The 20,938-nt window shown below is 47.8% G+C and overlaps 1 protein-coding gene across 3 annotated transcripts in view; it reads left to right on the plus strand.

Annotated features, from left to right (window-relative positions):
- The window catches only part of STAG2 (STAG2 cohesin complex component), a 1,493,174-nt gene that overhangs the window by 271,424 nt on the left and 1,200,812 nt on the right, over positions 1-20,938 (plus strand). For all 3 annotated transcript variants that reach the window (XM_078688751.1, XM_078688750.1, XM_078688752.1), the window contains one exon: positions 15,057-15,135. In XM_078688751.1, the coding sequence (XP_078544877.1) occupies positions 15,057-15,135 (79 nt within the window). The remainder of the gene's footprint in view (positions 1-15,056; positions 15,136-20,938) is intronic.

The raw sequence follows: 20,938 nt of genomic DNA on the forward strand, positions 1-20,938 counted from the left end.
CATAAAGACTTTACACATTGACTCTAAGTTAAGTTTGACTGATTGATTTTGTTCAAGCTACCAGATGGTTAACCATAATTCAATTTAATCAATTTAGTGGTTCATTCTATCAGATTGTGGCTGTTGCTTGAGAACAGTTCACACTTATCTCAACTAACAATCCAATTTCTCATATCCCTTTAGAGGCAGCGCTACAGACTGTATTAGTAATACTTGAAACCCTGCAAATTAGAGTGGTTCCTAAGCCTCTTTTGCCATTAGTGCCTGCTCTAGTGGAGATAATTGAGGATACATTTGTTATACCCTCAACAGCGAAAGTAGCAACTTCAAGATTGATAAAGACATATAAAACAGCTCAAAATGACCCTGGATTTTTCAAGTCAAAACCCAGACCGGACAAGTAAGCAAATTAATGTTGGAGAAAAGTATGAGAATCAGTTGTTCCACATCCCAAAAATACCAGTGCTACTGCTCTTAGTCGAGAAATGTGACAGTATGAGTCCTTTATTGAGGATTTACCAAAACACGGTTAACAAGACCATGATGAAGATGGTCTTCATGGCTTCGTCCAACATCTCTAAATCAAAAGCATAGCTAAAAAGTTATGAACTTGTCACGTTATAGGACATCTATGCTTGGAATTTGAATTTGAATTTAAAATTATTTATTAAGCGCACGGTCACTGGCGGTTTCATGGCGCTATAACTGGCAAATAACATGGTGGGAGAAGTGAAAACTAGATTAAGGGGACTAAAAACTAAAAAGACTCATTAAAAGCTTTGGTAAACAGATAGGTTTTTAGCTGTTTCCTAAATTGCAGATAAAGAGTGGAGGCTCTAAGTTCTGGGGGTAGGGAGTTCCAAAGGAGTGGGGCGAGAGTCGCAAATTTCGATCCTCCCCATTTCTTCCTCCGGAACCGAGGGACTGTAAGAAGGGATTTGGTGGAAGAACGTAGTTCCCTGGTAGGAAAGTAGGGTGTAATCTCAGATGAGATGAAAGCCGGTGCCGTGTCCAGTCGAGCTTGAAAAGTAAGGGAGGCAAGCTTAAACTGGACACGTTCACGGACAGGGAGCCAGTGCAGGGATTTGAGGAGAGGGGTGACATGATGGAACTTTGGCAACTTAAACACCAAACGCGCCGCCTGGTTCTGGATCTGCTGTAATCGCCTTAAGCTATATGCAGGTATACTGGCGTATAGGGCGTTACCATAATCCAGGCGGGATATAACCATTGCCAAAGTAATCAGTTTGAGGGCATCAAAAGAAAAGAAACGGGACACCTTGCGTATAGTGCGCAGTGAGAGAAAAGAAGACACCACAGAACTGACCTGGGAGTGAAGGGTAAGCTGGGGGTTGAGTTTAATGCCTAGTGTTTTTACTGAGGTGGAGGGAACAGGAGGGGAACCTAAGGAAGGGGGACAAAACAAAGAAGACCAGGGACTGGATGAACCACCCGTCAACACCAGCTCAGTCTTGTCTGGGTTGAGTTTCAGATGGTTGTGGCTCATCCAGTCTCGGATATGAATCATAATGGATTGAAAGTTAGAGAGAGAGGAAAGGGAAGAAGACAGGTTAAAGACAAGTTGGAGGTCATCCGCGTAGTTATACACAGAGACCTCCATCTGCTGCAGTGAGAAAATAAGGGGGGCGATGTAGAGGTTAAACAAAAGGGGGGAAAGGGAAGAACCTTGGGGGACCCCGCACTGAACTTTCCGGAAGTCCGCAGTAAAATCACCCAGGCGAACCGCCTGGGTGCGGTCTCTCAGGAAGGAGGACAACCATACCAGGGCGGTGCCCCCGATCCCCGCCGCTCCGACACGGGAAAGTAAGATGGTGTGATCAACCGTGTCGAAGGCGGCCGAGAGATAGAGGAGGACCAAAGCCTGAGTCTGGTTGGTATCCATTCCCTCCCTGAGGTTGTCCAGGACCGATAGTACTACGGACTCCGTAGAGTGTGCGGGGCGGAAGCCGGCCTGTCGGGGGGCTAAGATCCCATGCGTCTCCACAAAAGAACTCCGAGTGCAGGTGACATGGCGCTCGAGTACCTTTGCCAAAAACGGCAAGAGGGAGATGGGGCGGTAGTTGGTAGGGGCCGAGGGATCTGCACACGGTTTCTTCAGGATAGGGACAATGATAGCTGATTTCAATGGAGCGGGAAAGAACTGTTGAGGACCTGAAGAGAGGGATCAGGGCAGGAGGAAAAAATATGACGAAGAATATGAGAAGGGCAAGGATCAAGAGGGGAACCAGATTTAACTAACGGGATTATTGAGGCCAGGGATTCCTTGGTTAGAAGAGGAAGGGCAACGAGTTGTCCCTTGGAGGGGGGGCACTGGGGGTCCACAAAGGCTGAGGAAGGAGGGGGGATATTGGCTTTAATGATAGCAATTTTCTGAATGAAAAAATTAAGGGAGTGACATAATTCCAGAGAGGGGATGGGCTTCAAGGTGGTTCTGTCGGAGAATGCCAGATTGTGCACAATCGAGAATATTTCCCTCGATTGGTTCTCCGCAGCGAGGACTTTGGAGGCGAAATAGGTTGTTTTTGCCGCCAAAATGGCCTGTTTGTATTGGGTCAAGATGTTAATAAACTCCAATCGGAGTAGGGGGCAATAGTTTCTCCTCCAGGCACGCTCCGCTCTGCTTACCGTTAGCTTGATCGTCTTAAGGTCCTCATTAAACCATAGGTTTGCGTCCTTCTCCCGCTTTGAGGTGACCTGCCTCATGGGAGCGATAGAATCGCAACCTGAGGTGAGCCACTGATTGATGGAGGTAACCTGGGAGAAAGTAGACAAACCTTGCAGTGGGGGGTAGGAGGTAGTGAGTAGATTAGATAGATGGTCAGGATCTACTCGCCCCCAAGCCCGAACCCAGACATTTTTTGGAAGTGAGGACTTAACCGGGGGATGGATGGGAAGGGTAAATGAAATAAGGTGATGGTCCGACCACGTACAGGGTGAAATGGAAATGGACTTCACAGGGCAATTCAACAACCAGACCTGGTCTAAGACATGTCCTTTAACATGGGTGGGGGAGTGAATATGAGATGTGAAATTTAGAGATTGGAGAGTGTCTGAAAGGACATTCTGCAGGGTCAGCAGGTCAAAAGTTAAAATCACCCAGTCAATCAATCAATCAATCATGGACATTTATATAGCGCACTACTTACCCGGAGGGTCTCAAGGCGCTTGGGGGGGGGGGGTGCTGCTACTGCTCGAACAGCCAGGTCTTGAGCTTCTTCCTGAAGGAGAGGTGGTCTTGGGTCAGGCGCAGGTCGGTCGGGAGGGAGTTCCAGGTCTTGGCGGCCAGGTGGGAGAAGGACCTTCCTCCTGTTGTCGATCTTCGGATGCGGGGGACGGCGGCGAGGGCGTGACTGGCTGATCGGAGGTGGCGTTTGGGAGCGTAGAAGTTGATGCGGTTGTTGAGGTAGCTCGGGCCTTGGTCGTGTAGGGCTTTGTGTGCGTGGGTGAGGAGACGGAAGGTGATTCTCTTGTTGACGGGGAGCCAGTGCAGGTCTCTCAGATGTCCGGAGATGTGGCTGCGTCGGGGGATGTCGAGGATGAGTCTGGCTGAGGCGTTCTGGATCCGCTGGAGTCTCTTCTGGAGCTTGGCGGTGGTTCCGGCGTAGAGGGCGTTGCCGTAGTCCAGTCGGCTGGTGACGAGGGCCTGGGTGACCGTCTTCCTGGTCTCGGTGGGGATCCACCGGAAGATCTTTCGTAGCATGCGCAGGATGTTGAAGCATGACGAGGAGACGGCGTTGACTTGTCTGGTCATGGAGAGGGAGGAGTCCAGGATGAAGCCCAGGTTGCGTGCGTGGTCTGTCGGTGTGGGTGCGGTGCCCAGGGCGGGGGGCCACCAGGAGTCGTCCCAGGCGGAGGGCGAGGAGCCCAGGATGAGGACTTCCGTCTTGTCTGAGTTCAGTTTCAGGCGGCTGGTCGTCATCCATTCGGCTACATCTTTCATCCCTTCGTGAAGGTTGGCTCTGGAAGCGGCGGGGTCGTTGGTCAGTGAGAGGATCAGCTGGGTGTCATCGGCGTAGGAGATGATGTTCAGGTTGTGTTGGCGTGCGATGGGCGCGAGGGGGCTCATGTAGACGTTGAAGAGGGTGGGGCTCAGCGAGGATCCTTGAGGGACGCCGCAGATGACTTCGGTGGCCTCTGACTTGTACGGTGGTAGGCGGACTCTCTGTGTTCTTCCGTCGAGGAAGGAGACGATCCATTCCAGTGCCTTTTCCTGAATTCCGACGTTGCTGAGGCGCTGCACTAGGGTGCGGTGGCAGACAGTGTCGAATGCCGCGGAGAGGTCTAGGAGGATGAGGGCCGCTGTTTCTCCGTTGTCCATCAGGGCTCGGATGTCATCGGTGGCAGCGATCAGAGCGGTCTCGGTGCTGTGGTTGGCTCGGAAGCCAGACTGTGAGGGGTCGAGGGATCCATTCGTCTCGAGGAAGGCGGCCAGCTGTTTGTTGACGGTCTTCTCGATGACTTTGGCTGGAAACGGGAGGAGCGAGATGGGGCGGTAGTTCTTGAGTTCGGTGGGGTCCGCTGTTGGTTTCTTAAGTAGAGCGCTGAGTTCGGCGTGCTTCCAGCTCTCCGGGAAGGTGGCGGTGTCGAAGGAGGTGTTGATGATGTCCCGCAGGTGGGGTGCGATGACAGCGTCGGCCTTGTTGAAGACGTGGTGAGGGCACGGGTCGGTCGGAGATCCGGAGTGGATGGAGTTCATCATGCGGACGGTGTCATCGGTGCTGATCGGAGTCCAGGCGCGGAGGGTGGTGGTGGGTGGCGTTGCTGCGGTCTTTGTGTGCGATGGTTGACTACTGAAGCTGTTGTGTATGTCTGCGATCTTGTTGTGGAAGTAGGAGGCGAGGGAGTTGCAGAGGTCTTGCGATGGGGTGATGTCGTTGTTACCGGCGTTGGGGTTGGAGAGCTCTTTCACGATGTTGAAGAGTTCCTTGCAGTTGTGTGCGTTGGTGTCCAGTCGGTCCTTGAATGCAGTTTTCTTGGTGGCGCGGATCAGTTGGTGGTGCTTCCGGGTGGCAAGCTTGAGGGTGGTCATGTTGCCCGCGGTAGGTTCCCTTCTCCAGACTTTCTCGAGGGCTCGGCAGTTCTTCTTGGAGCTCTTGAGTTCGTCGGTGAACCATGGGGCTTTCTTGCTGCCGGGTCTGCTGGGCGGGGTCCTCAGAGGGGCGAGTTCGTCCGCGCAGTTGCTGATCCACTTTGTGAGGTTGTCGGCGGCCTGGCTGGGGTTCGCTGAGCTGGCGGGAGGGTGCTGACTCAGGGAGGCGGTGAGCTGGTCGGCTGTGATCTTGTTCCAGCTTCTTCGGGCAGCCTGTTGCTGGTGGTGGTGGGTCGTCGTTCTTCTGAAGGTGAAGTGGACGCAGCTGTGGTCCGTCCAGTGGAGTCCTGTGGCGTGGCTGAAGGCGATGTCTTTGCTGGATGAGAAGACGGCGTCGAGTGTGTGTCTGGCGAGGTGGGTGGGGGTGGTCACCAGTTGCTTGAGTCCCAGGTTTGCGAGGTTTTCCAGCACGGTGGTCGTGTTGCGGTCGTCGTTGTTCTCCAGGTGGAAGTTGAGGTCCCCGAGGAGGATGTAGTCGGCTGAGGGGAGGGCGAGCGGGCTGATGAAGTCGGCGATGTCCTCGCTGAATTGTGTGCGTGGTCCGGGGGGTCTGTAGATGAGGGTGCCTCTGAGAGTGGTCTTCGGGTTGACGTGGATCTGGAAGTGCAGGTGTTCGGCGGGTGCGATGGTGTCGTCGGTGTTGGTCGTGATGCGGATGGTGTTCCTATGAATGATGGCGATGCCACCTCCTGTCTGGTTGACGCGGTCTCTCCGGATGATCTTGTAGCCGTCCGGGATGGCGATGGCGATGTCGGGTGCTGAGGAGGCGTGCATCCAGGTTTCCGTGAGGAAGGCGACGTCTGGGTGTGTGGTGTCGAGCAGGTTCCAGAGCTCGACGGCGTGTCTGTGGACGGAGCGGGTGTTGAGCAGGATGCACTTCAGGTGGCTGCTGCTGGAGTTCGGCTTGGTGGGTGCTGGTGCCGCGCAGGTCCGGGTGCAGGAGAACTTGCAGGCCTGGCAGATGAAGGGACCGTGGGTGCGTCTCGGGGTGGCTCGGTAGCATCCAGGGGTTCGGCCGGCGTTGAGTGCGTTGAGGGCGGCGGCGTCGTACGTCCGGCGGGTGGGCTGGGGTCTGCGGGGGCCAGGGGTCCTGGCACTGGGCGCGGTCCAGGCGCGGACGGGCGCAGACGGGCTTACCTTTGGCGCACCTTCAGCGCTCAATCGGTGCTCCCGCTGCGCGCGTCCGCTGCGCGGTCGCTCAGGGGGCGTCATAAGAGGGGAGCCGGGAGGGAGGGTGTGCGGGGAGGCGGGGATCGCGGTAGCCAATCGGCGTGCGGGGGGGCGGGGTCTCGTCGAGATCCGGCGGGAAAAGCTGGGGGCTCGGCGGCGGCCCTGCGGTGGCTGGGGCGGCGCTGGGACGGCCCTGTGGCGGCTGGGGTGGTTCAGCGGCGGTCCTGTGGCGGCTTGGGCGCCGTGTAGATCGAGGCACAGGCAGCAGGTAGGAGGAGCAGGCGGGGGGTGTGGGGGCGACCAGGCCGAGGGCGCAGTGGCTGTAAAATGGAGGAGTTGTTAATAGTAATCGTGGCCAATACTTCCAGAAAACTGGGGAGAAACTGTAGGGGCGATTGGGGAGGACGATAAATGAGTATACAGGTAAGTGGGGGGGAAGTAGAGGTAGTGCGGATAGCCAGGTACTCCGTAGTGGCAATGTCCGGCAACGGGACATCGGCACGAGCGATGACTGCTACCCCTCCCCCAGCCCTCCCATTAGGTCGATCTGAGCGTATGGCATAGTAAGGTGCTGGTAGAGTGGCCAGAAGGACAGGGAGGGAGTCATCGCAAAACCAAGTTTCTGTGAGAAACAAGATGTCGGGTGAGTGGAGGTCCAGTAGCACCGATAGTTCATGTGAGTGGGCTACAGCGGATCGAGTGTTCAAATAATAAGCCGAAAACTTTTTAGTGAATCCAGAATTAATAACACCCCCCGGGGAGTTCGTGGGCGTGTGGTGGGGGGGAGGAATGACGGAAGCAGAAAGCAAACCAAGGGAGGAAATATAAGAACACGTGGGAGCAGCTAAGGGCCATGAGCCCTGGAGGTCATGCAATTGCGCCGGGGAGTAGGTAATGCGTTGGGCAGAATGACGTGCCCCGGCTGGCCGCGGACGGGCGCAGACGGGCTTGACTTGTGCGCGACTTTGGCGCGAAGTCGGCGCTCCCGCTGCGCTCGTCCGCTGCGCTTGGTCCAAGACGTCATTTATTTGCCGTGAACCACTACACCGCTGACCTGCACGATGGGGAGGCAGGGCGGAAGTGGTGCGGGACCAGGCAGGAAGTGTCGCTCATGGGCTGACCCTCCGCTCAAACGGCACCCAGCCGGGGTGGAACGGGGTCAAGAGCGAGAGTAATCAAGTAAGTAGTCAGAGGTTTTGTTCAGGATGTAAGCGCGATATTTGCAATCAGCATTAAACAGTTTTAAAATAATCACACAGAGAGCGCGATGTTAGCAGTCAACATAGCGCGATTTAAAAAGAAGCAGGGTGCGCAGCTCAGCTATCAGTCAGCTGAGTTGTGCAATATTTAAAAATATAGTCAGTGTGCGAGCGCGCCAAAAGCCAGCCCTCCGCTGTGGTCTGCCAAAGTTATGCTTGGCTAGTACACATAAGCCGAAATGTTAATGAGTAATGAGGTAGAAACACTAAAAGCAGTACAGATCTCGGTTTAAAAAGTCCTAGGCCACATATTAGACCCAGTATTTTGAAATCTAGAGAATGTCAATAAACAATCCTTCCTCAGTCCCCTGGTCAGACCATTTCATAATACCAATTATCTGGAAGTTATCAAGGACTTCTACCGACGACCAGCCCTCAAAAAGATGGGACCGACCATTGGCCAAGTTAGACCTCGAAGTCTGGGCTAATGTGCTAGAAACCACCAAACCCATAAGCAATCCTGATCCCAACAAAGCACATGACAACTTCAATGAATGGATCATAACATCCCTCAACGCCACTATTCCATACAAATGGAGCTCAAAGAAATACATTGGAAAAAGGACTCTCATGGTACACTCCAAAAATACGATGATAGTTTGCGGAGAAGCACACCTCTTATTAACTGGTTTAAATATCCACTCAATTGTTACTCTGTTTGTTTTTTGCAAGCGTGCTGTTGAGGTGGCACGTCTGTCCACACTCCGTGCCTTGACAATAAACTTCCTAACTTGAATGGACTGGCCACTCAACCTCTGCGCACTGTTGCTATATTTGAATAATTCACAATTAATTAGTCTTTTAAAACATGTTTTTCAACAAAACTTTACTTTTTTCATTATTCGTATTTGAACATAAACATATCTTTTACTTTTTTATCATTATTATTATTGATTTGATTCAAGTCATCAAACAATAAATCTGTAACATTTCATTTAGAAACACATTAATGATCAATTTTCCAAAAATACGACAAATTAAGCAAGAATGTAAAAGATTAGAGAGGGCTTGGAGGAGGGATTACAGCGCAGGAAAAAAACAAAAGTTTATCAGACTGATACCAAAAGTGCTCAGGCTCAATATTATGAGGGAAAAAAATCAACCTAGCAGCCAACGCAACTAGGGAAATGGCCGGAATAGCAAAAAAAACTATCTTTGTCCCCAGCCAGAAAGGCCCGCAGACTCAGCCCCCCAGCGATGTAAGTAATTGGCAGAATTTATTAACACCAAAATCCTTGACATTTATAATGCATTACCTGTGCCTCAGCAGACGGGACATTTTGTGCACCAGAGGGGAAAGTTTTACGGAAGGTTCGATTTTTTTTTTTTTTTTATTTTTTTTTTTTTGTTGGTTTTTTTTTTTTTTTTTTGTGACCTCTCAAGCCTAGATATGAATACCCTTTCCATACTATTCACACAAGTTAAATCTGGATCCCCCTGTGATCCAGCACAACTGCTGTATAAGGTAAAGGAGACAATACTACCGGTAGTTTTGGAAATCCTCAACGTGTTCTTAACTACAGCGGTAGTACCATTAAGTTGGAACCACGCCATGGTCAAAGCACTCATAAAGAAGCCCAACCTAAATCCAAAAACCTGGAGCAACTACCGCCCGGTATCACTAATTCCCCTGGTCACTAAAATTTCAGAAAAACACGTAAACTACCTTGAAACCCATGAGATCCTACACACTTCCCAGACAGGCTTCCACCCTAACCATGGAACAGAAACAGCACTTACAACAGTGATTGAGGAATCAAGGAAAGTCCTCGACTTGGGAGGCACCTTGGCAGTCATCCTGCTTGATTTGAGTGCTGCATTTGACACTGTAAACCATGGCATCCTACTAGAAAGACTCCAAGAGGTGGGAGTGACAGGCAAGGCATTCTCCTTGATTGAGTCCTTTTTAACAGACAGAACATTCCAAGTATTTGAAGGCAACCACACCTCAAGAAAGATCTCACTCATCTGTGGAGTCCCACAGTGCTCTTCGTTGAGCCCCACTCTTTTTAATATATACCTGAGACCGCTAGCCGAGCTGGTCCTCCCATATGGAGCCCAGATAGTGACATACGCAGACGACACCGAACTGGTGGTAGCCCTCAACCACCCTGATGGGAGCACAGTCGACCTTGAAACATGTCTGAGAAAGGTGGCCATCTGGATGGACCAATCATACCTCAAGCTCAACGAGGAGAAGACCGAACTAATGATCCTTAGCAAAACAGCAAGCAGCCCCTCCGACATAAACTGGCCGAATTGCGTGGGCACAACCCCAGGCCCCAAAGACAGGATAAAGAGCCTAAGAATTTGGCTGGACAGGTCACTCACACTAGACCACCAAGCGGTACAAGTAGCGGCCACATGCTTTGGAATCCTAAGGCAATTAAGGAATATATTACCACTACTCCCAGAAACAGCTCGCAGAACTATGGTACAAGCACTGATACTCCCCCAGTTGGACTATTGTAATTCACTATACCTGGGCACCCCGAACTCCACAACCAGAAAACTGTGGCGCAGAATTGTGCAGCCAGACTACTATATAACATCCCCAGAAAACAACCAGCTAAGCCAGCATTGAAGCCATTACACTGGCTGCCCATTTCAGAAGACATAACATTATAATCACTCTGCATCGCACATAAGGCCCTCTGGGGCACATGCCCCAAAATTAACTCCTCCATGCTGTCCTTTCACCGACCCCTGCGCAACCTGAGATCAGCCAACCTGTTCCAAGCCAAGTTTACGAAAATCCTGAGAGTACGAACCGGGGGACGTATGTTCTCGTACAATGCTTCCATTTTTTGGAACTCAGGCCCCCTACAGCTCACTTCTACAACCCACCACTTCATGTTCAGGAAGCCACTAAAAACTTGTTTTTTCCAGAAATTGCAGTTAGACCGGAAACTGCTTATGGTTGCAATCAGCGCTGGGATGCCTAAAGGTAGCCATGCGCTCTATCAAGAATCCATTAATAATAATAGTCTATCTGTGCAGGGTTCAAATCCCTCGCCGGTCCTTTAGTCCTCATCATTATCATCAACAACAGTATCCTCCAGATCAGAAGTACCCATATTAACGCCAGAGAAAACAACCCAAATGAAGTTTCCATCATCTAGCAAAAGACAATCCGGCACAAGACAGTGAAAGCCTAATTACCTTCCACCCCTCACACCACCCAGTTACCTACTCCAGTGGGGGAGCAATATCCTTGCAGTATGGTAGAGTCGACTTAAATTACATGAAACAAATGGGTGCTAATATCGTGGAGATTTCCAAGTTTCAAAACACTCCTCCTCTGATACCACCACAACTGACTGCAAACCACCAACTATCTGTATTCAGAAAAGAAACATCAACCCTCCTAAGAAAAAGGACTATGAAACCAGTTCCAATGGATCGAGAAGGCCTAGAAGGTAAGTCCAGATATGTTCTAACAATGAAGAAAGGACCCAAAAGACAATTTAGGCCCATTCTAGAGATGAGATGCACAAAGACATTGATCAGGAAGGAAAAATCGATTTTTGTTTTTTAGCCCGTAATTCAATTTACTCACATCTAGGGAGGAAAAAGTGGATATGTGCAATAGACCTATTAGAAGCACATTTCCACATTCCTATAGGTCGCCCACAGAAAAAGTATTTTTCTAATATTAAATAAATATTATTGGTACTTAATACTTACTTTCAGGGTAAAATCTGTCTCACATACAGTCGCATAATGCTTGGCTGTAGTATCCGTTCACTTAAAGTAAATATTAATTTGCCCCTTCGTAGACTGTCTGCTGAAAGATGACAGTCAAGAGAAAGGACTAATAGTTAAGCTGATAAACAAATTGGGTCTACAGATTTTTAGGACCTCCTAAAGACTTGTGAATGCTTGGAGAAGAGAGTTTAATCTATCTGGGGCAAATGTCACGTCCTTTGGTCAATCCTATGATCAATCCTATGATCAACTGCGAAAAAGATAGCTTCACTACTAGGTTGTATGGCCTCTTAATCTACATTGCCCTGAATGCATGGCTGTATCTAAGGCCTCGTCAACAATGCTCAGAAGACCAATGAAGTCAAAGAAAGAATTCTGATGATAGCAGCTAGACAACCACAGAATACTTTCCAGAAACCTCTTCTTTCTGCAGTCTATAACGTAAGACTCTTATGAGTTTTGGAGTTCATCTACAATACATAACTGTTCGAAGGCAATGATCAAAAAGCTAAAGATATTACCTCATAAACTTGCCTCAAGCTCCGAGCTGTATATTCAGCTGTCAAAGCCATGCTCTCACCCATTCAGATAGACAACATCACCACCGTGCATTACTTATTCGGAGAAGGAGGCCACCAGGTCAAGACATCTGTCATTAAAATCTTACTCAATCTGAATTGGGCTCTGTTCAGCTGCATGAACTTAATAGTAATGCATTTTCCTCTACCTTCACTGAGGGGAGTTGGTGAACTCCAGGCATTAACTATACAAGAGCCTTTCTTTCAGCTTCATAGAGACAGTGGTTCTTCGCACCGATCCTATATTTCTTCCTAAAGTAGTTTCTGCCTTTCATATCAATCAATTGAGTTACCTGTGTACTTTCCTCAACCTGATTCTGTAGCAGAAAGAGCTCTACACACCCTTGATGTTAGAAGAGCTCTTCTATATTACATTGAAAGAACTAAAGAGTTTCGCTAAGCAACTTTTTGTTGCTTTTTCTCCACCACACAAAGGTAATCCCATATCTGAATTGGGCATTGCAAGATGGATCATAAAATGTATCCAGACATGTTATCAGAAACCAAAAATAACTTTGCTAATACCCCCTAGAGCACATTCCACTCACAAAATAGGGGCTACTATGGCCCTCTTAGGGAATATTTCCCTAGCTGACCACTGTAAAGCAGCAACATGGTCTACACCGCACACGTTCACCAAACACTATTGTGTAGATGTGTTAGCGAAGCAACAAGCTAATGTAGGCCAAGCAGTATTTTAAACACTGTTTCAGATAACTACAACTACAGGTTAGCCACCGCTTTGGGAGTATACTGCTGTATAGTCTATGGAAAGCATGTGATCTACAGTTCACATGCCTTGAACGGATGTTACTTACCCAGTAAGCATCTGTTCTTGGCATGTAGAGCTGTAGATTCACATGCGCCCACCCGCCTTCCCAGTCTCTTGTAGTTTCAGTTTATCAGTTTACATACATACACAAGGACATCTCTATTCTAAACTTACTAACTCCATTCTCCCCCTCTGCGGGAAAACAATCCAACAATGGAGTTGATGCCCATGCGCACTATCACCGAAAGGAGGAGTCACCTTACCTCGTGACTGGAAAGACTTCTATGAAGAAAAACAACTTGCAAACATCCATACCTAACACTATAGATGGCAGGAGTATGCAAATCATGTGAATCTACAGCTTTACATGCCAAGAACAGATACTTACTGGGTAAGTAACTTTATCCTTTTGAGAGCTCAATAATGAAGAGCAGCTCTTCAGTCTTTGAAGGAGGCTGGTGCACACGAGGCGGAGAAAGCATTTCTACGAATTATTGATAACTTGCCCCCTTTCTTATGTGTTCTGTCCAGACTGTGAATGGTATATTCTGGGGGATGGCAAGTAGGGTCTGCCCATGTTTCAGTGATAAAAGCCATTTCCACATAATAGCTTTCTAAGAATTCTACACATTGTGTTTGACCAAAGACCTCGCATTAATCAGAGCACAGCGAAGATCTGGTTTCTTCTGCTCTGTACTGGTAGCTTTGCCAGAACATATCTTAGTGTTTAGGCAGCTAAGGTGACACTTATCGCATATGCATTTGCTGATATCTAGTTTTAAACGCGGTTCATATGTTTATAGTTATTATTTTTACATGCTCGTATCAGACGGAGCTCTTCACTGGCATAGACTATCCGTTGAGAGGTTTCTGGAGTCGTGACCAGTGGTATGGGCCCCGGGAGCTGTCCGGGTGTGGACGGGCCTGCCTTTGACGCACTAGCGGTGCGCCCGATGCGCGTGGACCCGATTTGAAGGCGTCTTGCCGATTGGTGGTGTCCAGGGGGGTATGGTGAACTGCAGGGCTTCAGAGCGCAATCTAAAACGTACAGGATAAGTAAAATCTAACAGGGGTCCAGCAACTTCTACCTGAATTGTAGGCTTCCCTACGATTCAAGACTACTGGTAAACGAAGTAAAACGTAAAATAAAAGGAGAAAGCATTGATTAAAACATGGGACAAGCCCAATTCAATATTTTGGTCTCTAGGAGCCAGGCACAGCTTAAAAACAAATGAGTGCTGGTACAAGGAAATTAAATGAGTATGGGCAAACCAACTCTCACAAGCTGCGTGGACGCGCTTTGAGGGCATTAACGATTCAGAAAAGGGGGTTTAAAGCAGCCTGTCTTGCTGATGGGCGTCTCCGGGGGCGTGGTCAACTGCAGTGCTTCCGAGCGCAATTTAAACAGGCGGTATAAATAGAATCTAACTGGGTTCCAGCAACCCCCGACTTGAATCACAGGCTTCTCTACCATTCACGACCACTGGTAAGGTACAGGAGCAGGTTTTAGACCGCACACATCCTGAAGTCATGTATCCCGAGGTCCTCTTACACGTGAAAATTAAGAAAAAGGAGGAAAAGTGAAATAAATCAATTGCCTAAAATCACACAATTTGTTTAAGTGAGGATTGTTCATGTCAGTGTATGTATACATAGAGATAGATACAGAGATAGAGATCGAGATATATATATATATATATATATAGATATATGTCATATATATATATATATATATATATATATATAATCTGTATACATATATCTATATATGTATACATATATCTATATATGTATACATATATCTATATATGTATACATATATCTGTATACGTATATCTATATATATATATATCTCTGTATATGTATATATATGATATATATATATATATATATCTATCTTTCCCTATGCCCACCTTACTATCCCCTTTCCTGGCATCAACACTTCCCTCGGTCTCATCACGGACCACACTTTGTGGCTCTTTGGAAAACGTTTGTGAGTACCCATGGTCTAAGGAGTCCACAAAGAGGCCGGTCTCAGTCCTTTAGTACTACTAGTATATCTGTGATAGTTGAATATGGCACTACCGTGCAGTTAACATGGGAACTGCACAGCCACATGCTTATCAGACTTGTCCCTGTTTCAATGGAAACAGTGGAGCCCGAACTAACTGCCAGGCCTTCTCTGAACCGGAAGTAACCCTCACTAAAACTAATAGCTGACTGATTGTCCATAATTAGGATGTTTGAAATTTGCCAAGGAGCCAAAAATATGTCCCACACAAAAATCCAGAGAGCATCATTTTAACATGAAAAGTGACATTTAGATCTATCCTTCAGGAAATAGATACATTGGCAGCAATATTTACATAGGCATATTGCAATGGATGTTGTAAAACAAAGTACAATCGGAGTTAAACGGCAGTTGTTTTTGAAGGTTAACATACTTTTATCTTTTATAGGGAGACTGAAACACACTTTTCTTCTGATACGGATTTTGATGATATTGATGGAAAGAACCTAAAACAAGGCAAAGGAAAAGTATGTACTCTACTTAGTTAATTTTGTTGCTCCTTTTACTCATTTTTGCAGGATAGAAGTTTAAATGCAAATGTTTCTGTGGCATAAAACCCCATTTTGCTGTAAAATCCAGGCAGATCTTAGACTATTTAAATCTGCCTTTTATCAAATGCAGCATACATGTATATGTATTTACATTAGTGTACACACACACACACACACACACACACACACACACACACACAGTCAGCAGTGATTGGAATAATTAAAAAGTTTGAAATGATCATTTGTACTGGTGTGTTAGTAGAAAAATAACAGATTGTCGCAAGTTTGAAGTCTCAGGTTTTCAGATCAAGATATGGGTTGGATAAACTCAATGACTTCTTTCAAAATTGCAGTAAATAGTTAAATTTGCTCAATTTGGAATGGAAGATAAGTATGTATAAGCAAACAATGTCTGGGTGCAGCTGTAGTATTGAACTGTCAGTAGACTGCCAATTTCAGATAGTGTCCTAAACAAAACTCCTGTGACCAGACACATGAGATCATCAAGGCAGCAGCACCCAGAGACATTTTGTTAGGGATCCTGCTTTTTCGGACGTTGTGTTTTAGGGCTCTGTTTTTGTGCAGTAATTTTTCTTCCGTCAACCTGTGGGTCTGTGTGACTAGAAAGCCAGTGCCTAGCGCTAGGTAACAATAATGACTTATTTTGAATCTTATCTTTTCTCCGGAACCTGCCAGCATCTTTTGTGGTCTTTATTTGCATCATAGCTTTAACTTAACAAGCATTGGAACGTTCATTGATTCACCTTGAATCCTTCCTTGTCAAGCTGAAAGTCTCTCAGTACCCTTCAAAATGCAACATCTCCTAATGAAAGCCTATAAGGCCTGCAAATATTCACTTTAGTAGGCTAGCGGCTTCAAAGTGAAAGACCTGAGCTTGAGCCTTTAAACTGCCAGCACTCCCCCACCCCGCCTCAACCTCATTTAGAGGTCACTATAACTCAGATTTTCTACAGCATGTTGTGTGAAACAGAGTCCTGTGAACTCTGCTCTTCCTTCTCCAAAGTCATTATTTGATTCCCATCACTGTTTTTCATCTTTACTGGCACTTTTCTCCTTTTGGAACTGTTGCCTTTGGATTAATCCATAGAAGGCATTCTTAAGGACATGAATTTCTTCTGGTGAAAAGATGGTGTATGTTGAAGATTAATGCAGGTTCTCCTTCAGGGGATCGCTGTTAATAATCCTTAGCACTGAATGGTCCGCCCACAGATATGGATCCGGAGCACATTTTTCAAAGAAACATTTTGTGTAGTATCTTTACCTACCTTTCTTTCATCATTCCTGAGTTTTAGGATGATTTTAAAGAGAGGAGTGTCTTTAGATGCACAGTGTTGACTAAAGTATCAGGACCCAGCTGATGATGATCTAAAAGTTAATCAAAGAGTTAAGGAGGAAGATGACACACGTCACCTACATCTGGAGGGTGAAGCTATCCACTCGCTATGTACAGCTATCCCAGTTATACTACTATGTGGAACCTTCACATCGGGGTACTTCAGTGTTAGAGGTACCATTAGTCCTAATCTGTGATCTTCAGAGCATGATGAAATATTGCACCTAGTTTCCTCAAAACCAGCCGCAGCAACCTCTTCAACACATCCTGACCTGCAAAACATGTCAAACACCACAAAGACAACTCCACCTCACTCCAGTACCACCTGTAGGTGGCTAGCCATTATGATCTGGATACTTCTGAAGAATGAGAAGATGTAGATGGCTGCTCCTGACATGAGAGGGACACCTACATAATCCTAATAATGGGCGATCCCTCTCTGTCTTAGCCACACACTTCAGATATTGATGGGTTTCACTCGTTAGTGAAACGAGCTTGCAACGCTTTGAACTAATTATTGCAGTCTCTAAAACATGGTTTCTATATGATTTCAAAGAACCTGCAAAGAAGACCACTATCCAAATTATTGACCACATTTGGCTGATAGGTTTCAAAATCCTCTTGGATCCAGCGTCTGTTCCTGCCATGGTGCATGCCTGAAAAAAAATATCATGCTGCTGAGAAACTCAGCATACATTATAAGACAATTTTTGTGATTCAAGCTGCACACATTTAGTCATACAGTAGGACAACATCCTGTACCGATCATCCTGATTGTGATGGTGGGAAAACAGATCATGATAAGAATAATTTACAGTTAAAAGGTTTTTACCCTGCCAGCAATATTATAATGGCTGTGGACCCGTGTTCTCAAACCTTTTCTTTGAAAGATATTTATGTTCACTGAAAATCATTCAGAGCTACTAATATCAGCCCTGTTGTGACCACGTCAAACAGGATTACGTTAGTGGCCACCCCATAGAGAATTACCTCCAGCAATCACATCAGGCCGGCTTGGTAGCAGTAATGTAAAAAAGGCTATATTAGTATTCAATGCCTCCAAATCTTTACTACATAGCAGCCATAGCTGCAGTGTTATAGGCACCAAGGTATAATCCGAGTATAAGTCTTCCTAACACAGTGTGGTTTATTACTCAAATACAAGTTTTAAATGCATTTTGGAAATGTAACCTTTTTTTCTCCAAACATCAATTTGAGTTCTGAAAATACGCACGTTTTCATCTCGAATACTCACTCTTCCATTTAGTTATTGTGATGCCATCTTTCTTACATGGTATGCCCCCACTTTTTGCTGAATTGCTGATGTGCTTTGACTGAATCAGGTGCCCAGGGCCTGTGTTCCTTCTCTAAAAACTGTATTGAAATAAAACCCAATTGGCATTTCTGTCCACATGTCAGTCCCTGGTAAATGGTACCCTAGGTACCCAGGGCATTGTGACTAGAGAACACCCCCAAGGGCTGCAGCTCTTATTATGCCACCCTTAGGGGCCCTGTACCCAGACACACACACACACACACACACTGCTTTTGCAGGCTGAGTGTCCTGGTGCAGAACTACACAAAGAGTCGACATGGCACACCTCCCTGTGTGACATGCCCACAAACCCACTGCCCTGGCACACATCAGTCACCCCTCTAGCTGGGTGCACTGTGCCAGTGGTGTGGGCACGGGTGCATGTGCCCTGTGCACCTTCAGAACCCAAGGCCATTCCTGGGTGCTGTAAGTGCAGTGATACCATTAAGAGTATATGGTGCTGGGAGGTTGTCATTACAAACTCCACAGCACCATAATGGCTGCACTGAAAACTGGAGTTTGATATCAAACTTCTCAGCACATTAAACCTACACTGATGCCAGTGTGGGATTTAATGCCAAATGCACTTCAGAGGGCATCTTAGAGATGTCCCCTCTAACCTAACCAACTCCCAGTGTCCTGACTGCATGGCTACCGAGGCTGCCACCACCAGACCTGTTTCTGGGCCCCTGGGTCGAGAGCTTGCCGCTCTCAGGGGCCTGAAATAATGCACATCCTGCGATGAGGTGCCAGGCCTCCTTCCCCAGGATGGGCAGGGAAAGCTTCAAAGGCATGCTACCTTTTGTGAGCTTCCCCAGGCCAATTGCTGTACTCCGCAACAAGCCCCCATCGGTTCTGAACCCCTCTCTGGCGGGAAGACAGGCGGGAAACCCTAGGTGAGGAAAGGGGGTGTGCCAGCCTGTGCCAACTCCACCCCTCAGGTGGGATAGGCGAGGTGAAGCACAACTCCGGGCTACCGCCATCTTGAGGATGGGGAGCCCTGCCCAATCAGAGCTAGGCCCCTGCACCCCTCCCACAGGAGAGGAGCAGGATAGTGGGTGTAGCCACCCAAGGACAGGGACCCATTGGTCCCTGCCCTTGCCCTACCTGTAACGCCCCTACATTTAGTATTTAGGGGCACTCTGAACCTTCCTTCCTCAGATCCCGTTTCGAAATAGAGAAGAACTAGCAACAAGAAGACCTGCCGTGCAGCTGCTAACAAGAGGACGACACCAACTGACTTGGCCCCAGAACCCTACAGGCCTGTTGATCCTTGAACCTGCTCCTGCTAAACCCCGGCTTCTCCTGCAGACAGCAACCTTGAAAACCCCGAAGGACCAGCCTGCCTTGATCCTCTAAAGACTGGGACTCCCACGAGCAGTGGTTCTGCTCAAACAGCAGCAACACCTGGTGCCAGCGAGGAACCGCGAATCCAGCAACTCTCTGCATCCACCGAGCCCGGCCTGTGTCCTCGTGGACAAAGACAACACGGAGGTCCCCCAAACGACTGTCACCCGGAATCCAGTGCCCAAAGACCCTCCTCGACGATCCGACGATGCCTGCAGCCTCACAACCAGGGACCCCTCCAGCCGCAACCAGCTGAGGGTAAGATTTCCTGACGTCCAAAGACACCCCTGCACCCGGCGCCCCACGGCCCCCTGTGCCGAACTCCTGGGTGTCTACCTATCCTCCAAGATCCCTACTTACCTCTCAAAGTGGTGGTCGCATCTGAAGAATCTCCGTCCCCGAACCTGCAGCCTATGTTCGATTTCCAAGTCTCCCTTTGAATAACATTAAGCGCCCGGCGGCTAAAAAGCACCCTTCAACCAGCCGCCAGAGTGCCCCTGGGTGTTCAACCTTTGTCCTAATCTACTTCCCCATTTGCCCTGAGCAAGTGACCAGGAGCCCAGCTCCCACAGCCGCGTGGCCTGCCTGCTAGCAGCCACCAATTCAAGGCCCCCTATCCTCCATAGGATTGCATGGGGCCTACTCTCTCTGCACCCGGCTGTCCCTGTGCCGCTAAGGGTGTAATGACTGTACCTGCCTTACCCTGGGAGACCCCCGAGCCTATGCCCAGAACCTTAACTGCCAGTTAGGTACTTACCCAAAAGCTGATAACTCACTTTTCTTCATAGGGTAACATTGACTGGTTTCACTTGGAAATTCTTCCAAGTGTGGAGTTTTGAAACTTTAAAATATTCATCTAAAAACTGCCAAACAACGAATTCCAATTTACTCACCTGTTATCAGGAGAGAACCCAGTGTTGTATATTTTAGCCCAGCACTAAACCTGAAAAGTAACTATAACCGTGGTTTACTGTTAACTCCATTTTCCTCCATAGGAATCCATTGTCTGGGTACGTGTGAATATTGGAGGGGGAAAAACAGAAGGCGTCCGTGAGGGACGAGTGAGAGGATAGCTCTGTCACAGCTCCTCTCTACTGGTGATTTCGCAAGGAGGGAATGAAAAGCAGTAGCCGAATCGGAAATTATACCGGGAATCTTAACCGTAGTAGAGTTTTGCTCCATGATGGCTGGGAGAAACATCTGTCCTTGGAGCACCGGAGCGCTGGAGCTCTGGAACCGACTTGATTGACACGAGAATCGCGGACCCCACGGATGTGGTGGGAGGCGCTGACGTTTCGCTCCTGGGAGCGGTGGAGCCACATCGGTTAGCCTGGTGGAGGAGGAGAAGCAGGGGAAAAAGAGCGTTCTGCAAGCAGTCCACAGCAAGGGAGTCAGGATTAGGGCTTAGCGGACACAACGGCCAGATAGGTGCATTATGGTCCTATGGAAGGTGGACTACAAATATTCTGTACCCTGTTGAAAGCCAGACTACAGATATCGCGTGAGCATTTAAAACCACAAATGATTATATACAAATATGATTTGACAGGCAATGCAAAAATCTTGGAGCGATCTATTTTTTTGTCATTGCGTTTGCGTTTTGCTGTGTTGATATACGGATATCTATTCTTTAAGAAGTGCCGTGCACTGAACATATTGAACAGTAACCTACGCTCTTTGTTTGGGTGAGGGAAAAAAAATCCTGCTTATTGATACATAGAGATGCCACCAAAAACAGCACGAGGGGGAAAGAGCAGAGGAAT

This window comes from Lissotriton helveticus, chromosome 4_1, assembly GCF_964261635.1.
Source record: "Lissotriton helveticus chromosome 4_1, aLisHel1.1, whole genome shotgun sequence".
NCBI classification, from domain to species: domain Eukaryota; kingdom Metazoa; phylum Chordata; class Amphibia; order Caudata; family Salamandridae; genus Lissotriton; species Lissotriton helveticus.